This window comes from Centropristis striata, chromosome 11, assembly GCF_030273125.1.
Source record: "Centropristis striata isolate RG_2023a ecotype Rhode Island chromosome 11, C.striata_1.0, whole genome shotgun sequence".
NCBI lineage: Eukaryota > Metazoa > Chordata > Actinopteri > Perciformes > Serranidae > Centropristis > Centropristis striata.
Genome location: NC_081527.1, coordinates 14,203,434 through 14,219,202, shown reverse-complemented (window position 1 = coordinate 14,219,202; position 15,769 = coordinate 14,203,434). Strand labels below are relative to the sequence as shown.

Here is a 15,769-nt window from a genome sequence, read left to right as displayed (position 1 = left end):
CATGAATTCGGCTGAAGCAAGAAGCTCCCTCGCATGGCTCCCAGTGTCCCAGTTCTCCAGCTGAAACCATAGATGAATTAGTGAAAAGACAAATTATCTTAAACATCTTACACAGATCCGTGTCCCTGTAATGGGGTCTCATCAGCTACATTTCAATGGCGTGTCATTATCTGGCTCAAATCTCCACAGCTTTCCGTACAATTTTACTTATAGTGCAGGAAACATGGATAATTTACAGCAGTGTGGATGTAATTTTTATGAGCCAGGGAGATGATCTCTCTCACATTCTTCCTCTCATGGGCGGATTATGAAACAACGGGCCTCTGGGCACAGAAAAAGGCCCCACCATGTTTTCTACGGAGGAGCAAGACACACACACTTTGTTGTTTAGCCTTTTTTAGTCATTATTGTTGTTGTTGTTTTGTGTCTCCTTGTACTTTCACACAATTCTCTGTGGTTTTGTGTCTCTTTGTGCTCTTTTTACATCACTTTGTAAATGTTTTGATCTTTTGTAGTTCTTTTATGTCTCTTTGCAGCTGTTTTGTGTCTCTTTGTAGTTATTTTTCTTTTCTATTGTTGCAAGTCCCTTTGTGTTTCTTTGCAGCTCTTTTGCATCTCTGTAGTTTTTTTGGGTCTCTTTGTAGTCTTTTGTGTTTTGTTTAGGTGTTTTTTATGCTTCTTTAAGTTTCATTTTGATTCTCTTCCTTGTTAGTATGTGTCTAACAACACTCTGTAGGTGAAGGCCAGACGGCACCCTACCTGTCCCCGACAGACCCGTTCAGTAATCCAACCATCCTTTCTCTAGTGTCATGCCTTTATTCCTTCTTTTCGATTTTTTTTTCTTTTGCTTATCATGTTTCTTTCTCCCCTCTGTCTCGACTTGCAGGTGCATGGTGCACTGACCCTGCCTGCAACAGGTGAGGAGTCAGAGGACCAGGGCCATGATTGGCTCTCCTGGCCCTGGTGGGCGTGCCTTAGTGCCATGGCCGAGGGTGTGGGGATGGGTCCTGGCTGCTTCTCTGGTTGCTGTAATAACCTTAACGCTGCCAGGAAGTAGCCAGGCCTGTCCGCCACGGTGCGAGTGTTCGGCTCAGCTGAGGTCAGTGTCGTGCCAACGTCGGCGGCTCACAAACATCCCAGAGGGCATCCCCACAGAGACACAGCTTCTGGACCTCAGCAAGAACCGGCTTCGCTGGGTGCAAGCAGGAGACCTGGCACCGTACCCGCGGCTGGAGGAAGTGGACCTCAGTGAGAACCTCATCGCCACATTAGAGCCTAATGCCTTCGCCACCCTCCAGAGTCTTAAAGTGCTGAAGTTAAGGGGAAACCAGCTGAAGTTAGTGCCCATGGGGGCTTTCGCCAAGCTGGGTAATCTGACCAGCCTAGACCTGAGCGAGAACAAGATGGTGATTTTACTGGACTACACCTTCCAGGACCTGAAGAGTCTGAAACATTTGGAGGTTGGAGACAACGACCTGGTCTATATCTCCCACAAGGTAAGCTTGTCTGTATCATCACTGTGTTAATGAAGAACTAGATGCAAGAACATTCATTTGTTCTATTTTCCTAAATCGTTTTTTATTTTTGTGCCCTTAGGGGAATATAAATCAAACAAGTATTCATTTTAAGAACAACTTTCATCTGTTTTTGCAAATAAACTCCTCAGTTTTAGAACATTCAAATTGATCAAATGTATCTTGTTTTAGGCTTTAAAACCCTTTATCTTCTTGATTCACAGGCGTTCTCAGGGCTGCTGGGGCTGGAAGATCTGACAGTAGAGCGCTGCAACCTGACATCCATCTCTGGCCAGACGCTGTCTTACCTGCGCAGCCTGGTCACACTTCGCCTTCGTCACCTCAGCATCATTGCCCTGGAGGACCAGAACTTCCGCAAGCTCTCCAACCTGCGGGGTCTGGACATCGATCACTGGCCGTACCTAGAGTACATCTCCCCTCTAAGTTTCCAGGGCCTGGACCTCCACTGGCTCTCCATCACCAACACCAACATCACCTCCGTCCCCTCCGCCTCCTTCAAGAACATGGTGCACCTCACGCACCTCAACCTGTCCTACAATCCTATCACTACACTAGAGCCGTGGGCCTTCAAGGACCTGCTGAGGCTGAAGGAGCTCATCATGGTAAGCACAGGGTTGATGACGGTGGAGCTCCATGCCCTTGGAGGCCTTCGACAGATCCGGGTCCTCAACTTCTCCTCCAACGACCTGCAAACTCTCGAAGAGGGCTCCTTCCACTCTGTCAACAGTCTGGAGACACTCAGAGTGGATGGGAACCCCCTGATGTGTGACTGCCGTCTGTTGTGGATCCTGCAAAGACGCAAGACCCTCAACTTTGACGGCAGAGTGCCGGTGTGTGCGGGGCCGGTGGAGGTGCAAGGGGTCAGCCTCAGCGCCTTCACCGATTCTGCACTCTTCGATCACTTTACATGCCAGAAACCTAAGATACGCAACCGTAAACTGCAGCAGGTAATGAAGATGATTACATTTAGGCTTAATGTTTAGCAAGAAATGACTAAATGCTCATGATTTCATTACTGAGGTTACTCTAATTGCTTCTGCAAGCACAAATACTGTAATACTGCCAGATTTTGTTGTGTGTGTGTGTGTGTGTGTATTCTCTCTCCTTCATTTATTTGTCTGTGCACTTCTCTCCTCCTTCACCCACAGGTGCTCGCTCGTGAGGGCCAACCTGTGAGTTTTCTGTGTCGAGCTGAAGGAGAACCTGCACCTGCTATTGTCTGGATTTCCCCCCAGCGCAGGCGGATCACAGCCAAGAATTCAGGGCGCATTACTGTCCTTCCCAGTGGCACCCTGGAGATCCGCTACGCCCAGCTTACTGACAGTGGAACATACATCTGCATCGCCAGTAACGCCGGAGGCAATGACACCTACTTTGCCACGCTCACAGTGCGCGGCCAGCCGCTGGATGCCGCCTCAGCCTTTTTTCTCAACCGCTCGCTGTACAGCGGCGAGTTCTTCAACGACACAAATCTGAACAGCACGCGCGTTTTCCTCAAGTTCACCTTGGACCTGACCACCATTTTGGTCTCCACAGCTATGGGTTGCATCACCTTCCTGGGGGTGGTCCTCTTCTGTTTCCTGCTGTTGTTCGTGTGGAGCCGGGGACGCGGCCAACGCAAGAACAACTTCACAGTGGAGTACTCCTTCCGGAAATCTGAACCCGTCACGGGCAGCTCCTCAGGAGGGACCAGGAAGTTCAATATGAAAATGATATGAAACAACGCAGCCAGGGGTCCCTCGGGGGAGGCATGAGCACGTCCCAAAGACGTGTTTGACACACGCAAACACACACAGCCACTGACTCACAAAGAAGTGTTAAAGCACAATATATGATAATAATAAGTCCTTGTCTATGGCTCTATTTAAAATTGAGGAACCACATCAAAACAGGAGCCATGACTCGATTTGGTTTGATTTGTGAACAAAATCAAAATGACCCTGATCTCTCTCTGGTTTAATTCAGCTTGTGGTGAAAACAGTATCGATAGATTGGAAGGAGCTTCTTGTCGTCCATGTTTGATAAGAATAATAGAGTTAAGATTTAAAGGAGATAAGTTTTGGAAATTGGCATGATCACTGAACTGTGGGATATTGGTAGCCCTGTTTCTCTGTTGCAATAATGAGATAATGAAAAATATCTTCTCTTTCATTTCCCTTTACTGTATCATGTGCAGTCAGGGATTTTAAAAGAAATGTGATGCAGGGAAACCTGGCTACCATCCATTTATAGTATTTTTAGCTTCTAAAGTCTGCCTTGTTAAGAATCATGCATGCAGAAATGCAGTTGAGCGTTAAGTTGTAAGTTTATACCACTAAATAAAACAAATTGTTTTGAAAAACAGTTTGAATATGTTTTTCTACAGCAGCCTCCTTTATCTAGTCTGACCACGGCTGAACAGTGAGGAGGGTTCTTCATTAACATTGTCATACATCAAGCTTAATGGCTGTAAAACATGATCTGATAATTATTGCTCATAAGAAGCAGCGGATCTGGATTTGGACCATTCACAGAAAAAAGATTTCTTCTTTGTGAGATTTTGCGACAACATTAGCTGTGTGAGTTTGGGACGAGTGCGCCGGCCGAGAGCTGCCGTGGCTGCCCGTGGGCCCCGCAGGGTTTGGTTAGGAAGTCAAGCTCAACGGACACGGGCAGCCATGGTAACCACAGCAACCAACACAATAGAGAGCAATGGGGACCGGGCTGGTGGCCACAGGAGGATCGCTGAAGGAGAAGGGGATGGAGGGTGAAAAAAAGAGCTCTCTACATCACAAGTTCATGCTCTTTCATGTGAGGAAAGGGTCAACCTGCCGCCTCCATGCTCCGTCCCCGCCCTCTGCTGTGTTGGCGGACGCCTGACCTTCCCAGCGCTGCCAGGGGGGAGCAGCCCGGAGGGTCGGGTCATACTCAGAGGCAGACAGAGGACACACAGTAACACCGTGAGGGGCTTCAAATAAACACACACACACTCATAGCAACATATGTATAGCACCTTTTCTCAGGAAAAGTGAAACAACTAGCCTACAGAGTATAACCACAAATACATGCTCTGTTCAAATATAACATTCCAGCAATACTGTATGTAGAGCCATGAAGCCAAAATGCATTCTCTAAGAGAGAAGTGATGTAAATGTTTGAAACAAAGCCATAGTACGTGTAGGTTGTTTTTTGTTTTTTTGTTTTTTTATACAGTAGTGTGTGCATGATTCAGTTATATAATAATAATTATTGCTACTGCCATCTTACAAGCTGGTGTGATGATCACAAGACCATCTGCTGTCGCTGGGCTTGCATAAAGTTGCACCCCATATTACACGCACGCACACACACACACACACACACACACAGATAGGTGGTAAAACCTCATCAAGGTTAGATTGATAGCAACAACAATCACAGTTACACATGAATAAAGATACAAATTGATGAAGCAGCGCAGCAATCACAGAGTGTGACGCTGGTTCTCTCTCTCTGCCTCTGAGACGGTCGGTGTGCGAATGTCTCTGCCCCCCTAGCCCAGTGCATCCCCCCCTCCTCACCCCCACCTCCCCATACACCCCCACTGGGTCCTCCTTTGGGAGGGGTCCCTGGCTGGAGATCGAGGATTCAAAATGTAAATGAAGTCGTGTTAACCCTACCCACGCCATGTGCATCGTATAGTGGAGAGTAGTACTGTGGTTTTAAAAGCAAACAAAAAAAACTAAAAACTTTATTTGAAGTGTTCTGTTGCTTCTTGTTTGTCCTCCATTTTAATTTCCTCAGTTGTTGTTCTCTGTGACCTTTTGGCTGTTTTTTAAAGCTCCCCGTCCTCTGTGTGGGACTGCTCTGTTCTCAACACACAATAACATTCCCAAACACGAGGCACTTTAGCCTGTTTGCATCTCATTGTGCGAATCAACTGGAACCGAAGAAGCAAGACGTGATCTAGCACCGGAAACACACCAACTGCAGCGAGCAGCACGCTGCTTTGCAATGTCTATGGAGAGCTGTGCAGCCAAACTTGAAGTTGGAGATGGTTTAAGTTTAAGCGATTTGTTGAGAATACAGGCATCCAATCAGTAAATAGAGTCTTGGGACTCCTTTAATTATTGCACCAGCTGGATTTTGCTGCTGTTTGGTGTGTTCTCCGCCTAAAGCAGTGGTTCCTAAACAAGTGTCACAAATAAAATTGGAGCAGTCGCCAGATGGTGGACAGGATAAGAAAGAGGAACAAAAAAATGCTATTATTTTTCTGAATTATAAATTAAAGTACAGATTAAGATTTCCTTTATGAGTCCCACAACGGGGAAATTTCAAGAATTACAGCAGCAAAGTGGATAGCAAAAATAAACAATAAATAGTAAACAGCAGTATAAACAAGAATATAAGATGTATTAGCAAATAAACAAGTAAAAAATATAAAGTATTAACAATTTACAGTATAAACAAGTAGAAATACCAAAAAAGAATAGTTTTACCTGCCATCTACAGATATTGAGCATCATCAGACAAATTTATTTTAACATTTTAAATTTGTTTAAAATGCCTGCTTTTTAAAGAGTTGGTGAAGTGGTACTTAAAGTATCAAAAATAAAAGTACCCCTTATGCAGAATGGCCACACACAGATTGTAAATTTTAACTACTTAAAATGCTTTTATGTGGTTTAATTTTTTAAACATGCTTAATCATTTTAAATTGATAATTTTTTTCATGTTAAATCTTGACCTGAAAAGTAACTAAAACTGGCAGGTAAAGCGGAGTAGAAGTTTAAAGTTATATATGTGGAAAATGTACAATTCCCTCACAACTGTACTTAAGTATAGTACTTTAGTAAATGTACTTAGTTACATTCCACCACTGGAAGCTGGCTAGTAGTTAATACGAATTTATAGAAATGATGCAAATTGAATTGTGATGGATTTACAACGTGTGCAGCATGTCATGAGGAACAGACTTCACATTGCTTTATTATTAGAGGTCTTACTCTAAAACAGTTGGGAACCACTGAGCTAAAGCACACCTGCAACACCGCATAAGGACAAGTTTACAGTTTGGGGGAAAATGTGCCCCAGGTAAGAGAGAACTTCAGACTCTAAAAACTTCTGCAAAATAAATCCTGCAAACTCCATTTCGGTCCCCTGTGAGGGATGATGAAACCACGGCTTCTGTGTCAGGATGAATAACTCAACAGCTGTTAAAGATTCATGAGGCCGAATGAGAATAGATGAACAAATTGGCCTGTTTTTTTTTTTTTAACAGTGTCAGCGGCCATTTTTGTGTTGAGAACAGAATGTCTCCTTCACGGAAGTCTCCTCTCCCCAAGCTGACCCTTTTGTGTTTCCATTCCCCGGTATTTCTCAGTGAAAACTAGGTTTAGAAGACAGTGAGAATGTCTGTAGTGATTGTCGATGGTGTTGTAGTGCAAACATCCATCACAAATGTAAGCGTAGATGAGGGTGTGTTTCATTTTATTATCTTCTTCTCCTTCTCCCCCTTTTTACCGCCCTCTTCCCCTCTTCCTACCCCCTGTCTTCTTAACATTTCCAAGCCTTGTTGTCCCTGTTCACAGTATTAGGCTGGATTATGGTTGTGTGGTAGTAGACACGTGTCTTTGTGGTCGGTGAGTCAGTGTTGTCGTGTTATGATTTGTTGCTCCTGGTGATGTCATCGAACACGGAGCATTGATTGGATCAGTGGAGACAAAAGATGAAAGGGGTGACCCAGGTTCCCTAAAAAAACAAACATTGGTTCCCATTTCATGCCCTACCCATTCCTTAAAAAAACACTTCTGGAACTTTCCCTCTCTTCTCAGTGCCGCTCCGGGATCTTTCTCTGGATATGAAAACCCATGGACTGTACTGTATGTATTTTCTCTGATGATATCTTGTCACACTTTAACTTACAAATGCAGAAAAGGGGGTTGGGTTGTTTTAATACCGTGAGCCTGCTCTCACTCTCTGCCTACTCGCAGAGTCATTTTGTCAAGGAAGCAGTTCATTCATGAAAAAAAGACATTTTTCATGTTGGTCAGGGTTGAAAATAAGCCTTTGTATCTATTCAAGCTTCACAAGCCTTTGAAAGCTAGAAGAGGCTTTTTAAAAAATCCTTGCTGTCCCCTCTAGCTTCAATCCCCTGCCAGAGATCCATTATCAAAGGCCTCAGAAATACATTAAACATTTTAATTGACAGACACTTTGCCAAACAATTGTTCAGCAGCTCTCTTAACAAAAAAAAAGGTGCCAGTACACACAGCTTTGCAGCCAAGGCATCGCCTCAGTCTGGCTGACAGACTCTCTGTGTTTGTAGATACGGAGAAGCGTGAGCTTGATTCATCTCCTCTGCCATGATTCTTGAGAAAGTAGGCTGAGCGATCCCTCGCTCCCTCCTCCGGTTCGCCCTTGCCTGGGGTTGGTGTACTGTAGTCTAGACGCCCCATTTACAGCAGCAGCAGAAACATTACTGTTAGTATACTTTCCACTGGGGAACTCTTCAAAGACGCAGACCAAAATAAGGCAAACCCTTAGACACCGATAATCATGGCGTCATTACAGCCGAGCCTAAATTATTCATTTTTTATTTTGTAACATTGTTTTTGGTCTATTTCTCAATTAAGGGACCAATACTCTGTTCTCTTACTATTTGGTTGGTTTTGCTCCATGCATTTCCTCAAACAACTCCTCCAAACCATACAACCACACTGATTTGGTTTCATTCATTTTTTATTTGTTCCAACCCCAAAAAACAAACATACATATATCATTTTATGTTAAATTGTTACATTTTTGGAGTTGAAATTTAGGTAACAAAACTACTACTACTACTGCTTCACAAGTGATGTTAAAGTGTGTGATGAAGCTGCACATAGAAGTTAACTTACATATGTAACTTAAAATAACAAGGCTGAATTTTTTGTTTCACTGGGGACACAAACACCATTCTCCTGAGCAAAAATTACTGATTTTGTTTGGTCCACACACCCTAAGTGGCCTTTGTCATTCTTTGTACTCCATATCCTCAGTTCTGCCATGCATTTTACACTCCATAATCTTAATTTCACTTTAGCCTCTGTCATAATTACTACGACCACAAGAGGACACAGCCTAACTATCACACATTAAAATAGGTCGTAATTAGCATAATATATGCAGTTGTTTTTCGGAGGAGGACAGTCTAACAGTTTCTCTAAATGAACCCATCTCATACTCCAGATCCTCCAGCTGCTGTTTTCCACTGGATTAGACTTGAGTTAAATTATCAGAGCTGAGAGGAGCCTTAATGGGATGGCGGAGAAGTGAGCTCGGCTGATTGGGTGATTACTTGGTTTATTAGTCTCATTTCTGTAATAGACCTTTCAGAACAGCATGTCATACAAAACCTGGAGGCTGAAATCTACGTTTTCTGTAATTGTATGAAGAGAAGGTGATACAAAGCAGTCAGTGTTAACTGACAGTTAGGTTGAATTGGACACATGTAAGTATTGCAGAAGGATTGTTTAAAGCACCTTAAACAGTACAACTGCTTCATCTTAACCTTGACCAGACTATTGCAGCTGCCCCCCTTTCTATGTGGCAATACTGACCCCAAGTGGTCAACGTGAGTAACAGCAACAAATGGGACCATTCTGCTGATGCTGATGTACCAGTGTTATTGTATGTGGTGGGGAAAATAAAACAACAGCTCTGGGTCTCATACAGCGAAACACTAAAGAGAGTAAATTGACTGTTAGCGTCATAAGTCAGTGCTTCACTGATTTTTTTTCCTATAGCCATAGTGTGACCTCCTCTCCGCTGTGGGTGTCTGCCCTCAGCCACCTGTAGAGAGGCCTCCATCTGATCAAAAGCAACAGTTCTGATCTGGTTTGCTGGGACTCAGTTTGACAAATACCTTCTGAAGCCCCCGCCAGTCTCACCACAACCACAACTAACAATACCTAACCATGATAAGACGTCACAGCATCATTCTTTCTCTGTATATGACTGAGAGCTGATCGGCAAACGGTCGGCTCCTCTCTAGAGACAAAAACTTTCTTTCTTGTGGTCTTAGCAGGTTTAATCTATGCATGCCTTTTGTATACAGTGATTGGTCTTGCCAAACTCTCACCTACACTTGTACGGAGAGCTATGGGTGCCATTGTTGCTGGCCATGGGACTGGTTGAAACCGTAAGAGCAGGTGGGACCATTAAAGTGTTTGTAATCTGGTACAAATAAATGAAAGCAAGGGGGGCAAAGAATCACCTGCTCCTGAATATTTAAAGTAGTGTGCATCTTACAAAAGAAGCATTTGTTTACTTGGGATGATTGTACTTTTACACATATCTATCCACGCACAGAGGATGTGTAAGCTGTAGATAAAATGATTGATATTCCAAGCAGGATGGTGGGACTGATCAATGCTGTATGGGGATGGGATTATTAATGGCATACTTTCATTGATCTATCTTGAACCTTGCCACTCTCCCAGAATCCCTCTGGAGTAGGAGGAGGCGTACAGAGCTCTTACAGACCTGGTTGGCACTCATTCCTAGGTTTCCACATTACCTTTTAAGATGATTTAAGAACGAGATGGTGCCAGATTTCGACTTTTGTGTCCCAGGTCTGAGCCGATGTAACGCTCTCTCACCTCCTCCACTCTTCAGAGGAAGCTGTCACTCCATGGTATAGCTCTGTACTTGTTGGAGCCCTCTAATGGAAAGTTTATTTCTCAAATTTGGATGCGATAAACTTCTTCTCTCCTCTTTCTCTCTCTCTCTGTCTCTGTCTTCCTCTATTTCTTTTCTCTCCGCTTCTTTTCTCTCTGTCTCTCTATCAACCCGGCACCGACCTCGTTAAACATTTCAGAATATTTTTCATCGATCCCTATCAGTTTTTAATGCATATTTGTTCCCCGTTGTCATTAATGACTCCTGAAACCTAGGAATGGGTGCTGAGCGCTCCAATTAAATGCAGAGCTAACATAAAGACAAGTTGTTTAGCTTGTCATATTGAATGGTGTCAACTGATCAATCATTGAAGCATATGTCTGGCTCATAATAGAGACCGTAAGTACCAAATTTTGACTCTTGTCCAGACTGCACCTGAATTATAACGTTTAAATTTGCACCGCCATGTGTGGATCCTTGGATGTGAAGAACAGAAACTGTACATAGTAGATCTATTAGCCATATCATGTCATCAAATCTGTAGACCTTCTTGCCATGTCTGACAGAGGAAAATGACTGTTGAACTGTAAATAGTGTAGGTATAGTAATATAGGATTTAACTGCTGCTTCTTTTCTCCAGGGATCGCCCATGTTTTGCTCAGTCCCATGGCTGCTTGGTCTCAAAAGGAAGGATGAGACAATAATGTATTTGTCTATAAAACACATATGAGTTCTTTTTTTATTTCAATGTATGTTTTATATACTGTCTGTCTTGTAAATGAACTCCTTTTCGTCATAAAAGCATGATGTGACTCTGTCAAAAGTGTCCCGTGTCTCTTCTCGTTACCTTCTTGTGTCGTTACGTTCATAAAAAAATGATGAAACACATAAGGTGCACCACTTACAGAATATGATTGTTTAACATGTCATTCAAAAAGCATTGATATTGACCCATGGCTGCAGGGATTTTGCTCACATTCCCCTGTGACCGTGAGGTCATTGGCATTGATGTTGTGTGCAAGAATGAGACCTGAAGTCCTCAATTACGGCTGTCACAATAATAGATTTTTATGAATATCTTGCCCAGAACAATCAATAGAAAATGTGTAGGGGGCATGAATGGTATCAGTCAAAATTGTCTACAGGGCGTTTTGTCTGTTTGTTTGTTTGTTTGTTTGTTTGTTTGTTTATCGGCAAATAAATTACACTCAAAATATGAGTGGGAGGTACAGAGAAAGAGTATAACCATATCTGTACAAAAACTATATTTACACTTAATGGATTGTGAAAAAACAGCCAGGCAAAATGATAATTCAAATATTATCTATAGATAAGTGATATCAGTATTTCACTATTTTAAATATGACTATTATTGTCTATACCAATATATTGCAATACCCACATACACTAAAACAACCCATTATTATATTAATACTCATAATATTTAAGGCTGCTATAGGCAATTTGGAGATGGTGGAGACCAAAAACAGAGCTAAAATAGAGTGAATGTTAGACTTATTTCATGCTACTCCTACATAAGTCAGTGCCCCCTTTGAATCCAGTCAAAATCATCTGAACATACCACTGCAACCGTTTGCTCACAAGTCTATCATATCACCTTAAAATAAATTACCTTGAAAGAGGGATTTTGTTTCTTAAAACTCAGGTATGAAACGTTATTTTAACCTGCTTCTCTTCACAATGTAGAGTTTATTACCGGCCTTCTTTTATTTCAATCCATCAGGGGTTTTTTTTCAAAAAAAACATTGTTCGAAAGACTGACTCATGTTTCATCACAAAGTCTTTGTCTATGAAGAGAAATAGAGGCAGCGATGTGATTGGCTGTGGCTTCAGACTGAATCAGAGCCAATCCAGACCTGGCTCTGCCTCCTTTGTCTTGATTGACAAAGGCTTCCTGATGATATGTAACACAGAGCCATTGACATACCATGTCCCAATACCTACTAACTACATACTGGTTCTGAGCTGGTTTTGAGTTTACAGTATGATCACAGCAGAAAGTGAAAAAATAAAGTATGTGAAAGCAGGCGGCATGCAAATGCGCTGTATTTTTGAGTGAGCTGCTGGTGAATTCTCCTTCAATGCAATGCACAAAGGAATGGGAGGAGAAGATGATGGGAAAAACAGATGGAAAACATTCACATTTAAATAAACTGTGGGTGGTGCTGAAACAACTCCAGATATCTTGGAACACAAAAAGTAAGTATTAAATGTAAAGGAAAACATTTTGATGGCTCTTTGTGAATGAGCAGCATCACAACATGTGTTGTATGTATATATATATATATATATATATATATATATATATATATATATATATATATATATAATATATTTTTTCCATGACTGTATACTATATTTCCTGTCAGTATAAAATGGAAAAGTATGTTGATATATTTGAATACTATGTGCCAAAACAGAAAGACAATTAGTTTATAGCACAAACTGTTCTAATTGGTATGTAGAATGGACCTGGTACCTTCTTTTAAAGTCTGAACACTTGTTTATGGCCCTGAGACTGAATAAATCCTGGACATCAGTGTCCATGTAGTGAAATTTTACACCACCAGATGGCAACAGAGCACCGCAGAAAGAAACCATCACACAGAAAATGAAGTCAGCCGGCCAATTGCTTGTTTCTTTATTTGTTTTAGTCAAAACACACAATTTAACCCATACTGGTTTTCACTCTGTGTATTATTTGTTCCAGTTATTACTTGAGTCCCCCTCCACAGGCTGAAGGCAGACCAACGTGACTGACAGACTCACTGTGTTAGTGGGAGATGAAGATCAGAAGAAAGGTTCTCTAGGTAAGGACAGTGTGTGTGTGTGTGTGTGTGTGTGTGTGTGTGTGTGTGTGTGTGTGTGTGTGTGTGTGTGTGTGTGTAGGCCTTTGATCAACATCTTCGATTAGATGTCCACTTAACAAGTCAGACCCCTCCACCACCTCCATCGTGTCAGGGGAAGTGTCCAGGGTGCCTCAGCCCCCACCGTAAAGGTCACTCTGAAGAGGTTAAAGGTGACCACACACACACACACACACACACATGTACACACGCACACACTGATTGCTCAGAGAGCCATCCTTCCTCCTCTCCTCCCATCTCTCCTGTCCAGTCATTTTCTCCGCCCTCCTCCATCGCTTACTTTCTCTCTCCCTCCTTTTTTTCTTTTGTCTCTGCTCTATTTGAAATTGATTGTCTTCTACCATCACAAAGACACTTGGTTCTGATTGATTGATTGGTTGGTAAGGGAAGAGGGAGAGAACATCGACACTGGGGCTTCCAGAGCTCTGAGGTCTGTCTGAAGGAAAAAAGCAAATGGCGCCATTTTGATGCAACAGAAGACACCCGTATTTCAGCTGCCTGGCTGTCTGTTTCTTTACGCCTCTGCCGACAAACACCAAGGCCGATCAAATTTTGACTAAATACAGATGAGCTGAAATACAGGAACAAAACAAGAGAAACTCACACTCACACATGTGAGATGAAACAAAGATACAGACGTGGAGTGTGGAGACTATTTCCACACAAAGGGAAGGGTTACAACAGGAGGAAACACACAGTGATGAAGCTGACAAATACACATATTGTACACAAATACACAAATGGCACATAAAAGGACACAAAGCTAAAAAAAAAAAAAATTTTTAAAGTGTACTCTGAAACCAGTTGTTTTTTCCCTGTTTCTCCCCCTCTCCTCCACCTGTAGAGGTACAGTTCATCCTGCAGTTTATATACACTTATATAGTATCCATGCATAAAAGAATCGCTCATCCCAACCCTAATGACAGAGGTGCTTTGGTTGGTTCTCTTTTTTTTAATATGGGAATCACTTTAACACACATAGGAGACAATCTTGAAACACGAAATGAGCCAAAGAACAGAAAATAGTGCGTCCTTGATGTGTCATTTTCACCTTGATCTTTAACAATTTTCTCAATTACAACTTCTTACTTTGTATTCATAACCCTTCGCCGCTGATTTCTACCTTCTCTGCTGCTACGTCATCACATATTATGTCCCTTCCTACCTGTTCAATTATTATTCCTCCTTTTACTGTTTCACCAAAAGGAACACTTCAGCTGCAAAATAATCAGTTGTATATCAATTTCTCCTCCTGTGTCACGTTGAATTCTTGAAGAAAACTTGTTTTTCTTGGGTGCCTCTGTGGTGAATGGAGCATTTTAAAACAGTAAAACTACATCAAAACATATTTCTTGCACAACTTGTGCAGTTTAATCACAGCATAAAACACTTCTGCTATGTCTTGCACAAGTGTAACCTAAGCTTACGCAGGTTCAGCTTTCTCACTGACACTGGAGCAGTGTCCACACAGACAGAGTTGGCGCTGCTGTGCTGCTGTTCTATTTGCCTTTAATAATGTCCATAAATAATAGAATGTATTATTCAATTTCTGCCATCTTATTTTGACAATTAACTTTTCAGATTAAGAGCCTTGTGTTGAATAAAATTAAGTAATTCTGTTCACAGAAACGCTACAAGGCTTCTATTTTGAAACAGAAACCCAGAGTTTTTTCTAAAAACTGGAGTGAAGTGTGTAATGCTGTGGGTACTGTGTCAATATAACTGTCATAACATATTTTACAGTATTTTTTTTCACCATGGAGGCATTCCAGAAAAGCAAAGCTTTCTTCAAATATGTCGAGGTAACAATGGGTGAGTAATTTATATATAAAAGGTAATTTTGTTGTTGAAGTATTCCTTTAACTTCAAAAAGGACAACGTGCAAAACTACAAACAATAAATTAACCAACTCAAAATGATGTAAAACCATAAGACAGCTTACACTGCACACGCTCTAAAAATAAATAAATAAATAAAAAAAACAGAACAATCATTTTGCTGTGACTTTAATGTCACTCTCATTGCTAAACATTGTCATTATTGTTTCACTACATTAACCTTTACAATAAAGATTTGAGGTATATCAAGATGAATTGTCTACACATGCCTGCCTCATTGTGATGCTACCCTGGACGGAGGGACCAGCGAAGAGGGTTTGGATGGGCGGGGGTCACCGGCGGGCATCATGTGTCTTTTGGAGCTAAAAGGTCTTTTAATTTCTGCACTGATTGGTCATTGGTTGGTTCTTACAAAGGTTTAAGTTTTAGATGCGAGCCAATGAGAGAGCGGGATCAGAGGGCTTTGTAAACAGTCAGATACACACACACACCTACACTCGGGTTACAAATTACACAAAAATATCTCTGGTGGGAGTGTGTGTGTATGTGTGTATCGTAGGGAGGACTCTATTAGACGACATCGTCTCACCAGCATGTAAAAAAAAAATGGTGGCCGTAGGTAAACAATCTTTTTCCCTCATTGTGTGAAAAAGTGCTCTTTAATTTTAAACAAAAGTTGCTTTTTTTGTCATAAGGACCCCCTCCTGTGTTGCTCCCCATTCACCCAGTGTGTGCCCCCCTTCACTTTAAACGTGTGTGTATGTGTGTGTGTGTGTGTGTGTGTGTGTATATGTCTGTCTGTGTGTGTGTGTGTGTGTGTGTGTGTGTGTGCGCGCGCAGAGCAGTCAAACCCCTGGTTGAAGGAAAAAGGCACTCAACTCTTCCCACA

General features: G+C 42.0%; 1 protein-coding gene across 1 annotated transcript in view; it reads left to right on the top strand.

The window, feature by feature from the left end:
* LOC131980035 (leucine-rich repeat and immunoglobulin-like domain-containing nogo receptor-interacting protein 3) overlaps window positions 1-10,551 on the top strand; it is a 42,486-nt gene extending 31,935 nt beyond the window's left edge. Inside the window, exons 2-4 of the mRNA XM_059344169.1 lie at window positions 887-1,496; window positions 1,739-2,482; window positions 2,684-10,551. Coding sequence (XP_059200152.1) covers window positions 942-1,496; window positions 1,739-2,482; window positions 2,684-3,253 — 1,869 coding nt within the window. The 5' untranslated portion in view covers window positions 887-941 and the 3' untranslated portion in view covers window positions 3,254-10,551. The remainder of the gene's footprint in view (window positions 1-886; window positions 1,497-1,738; window positions 2,483-2,683) is intronic.
* Window positions 10,552-15,769: the final 5,218 nt, after the last annotated feature.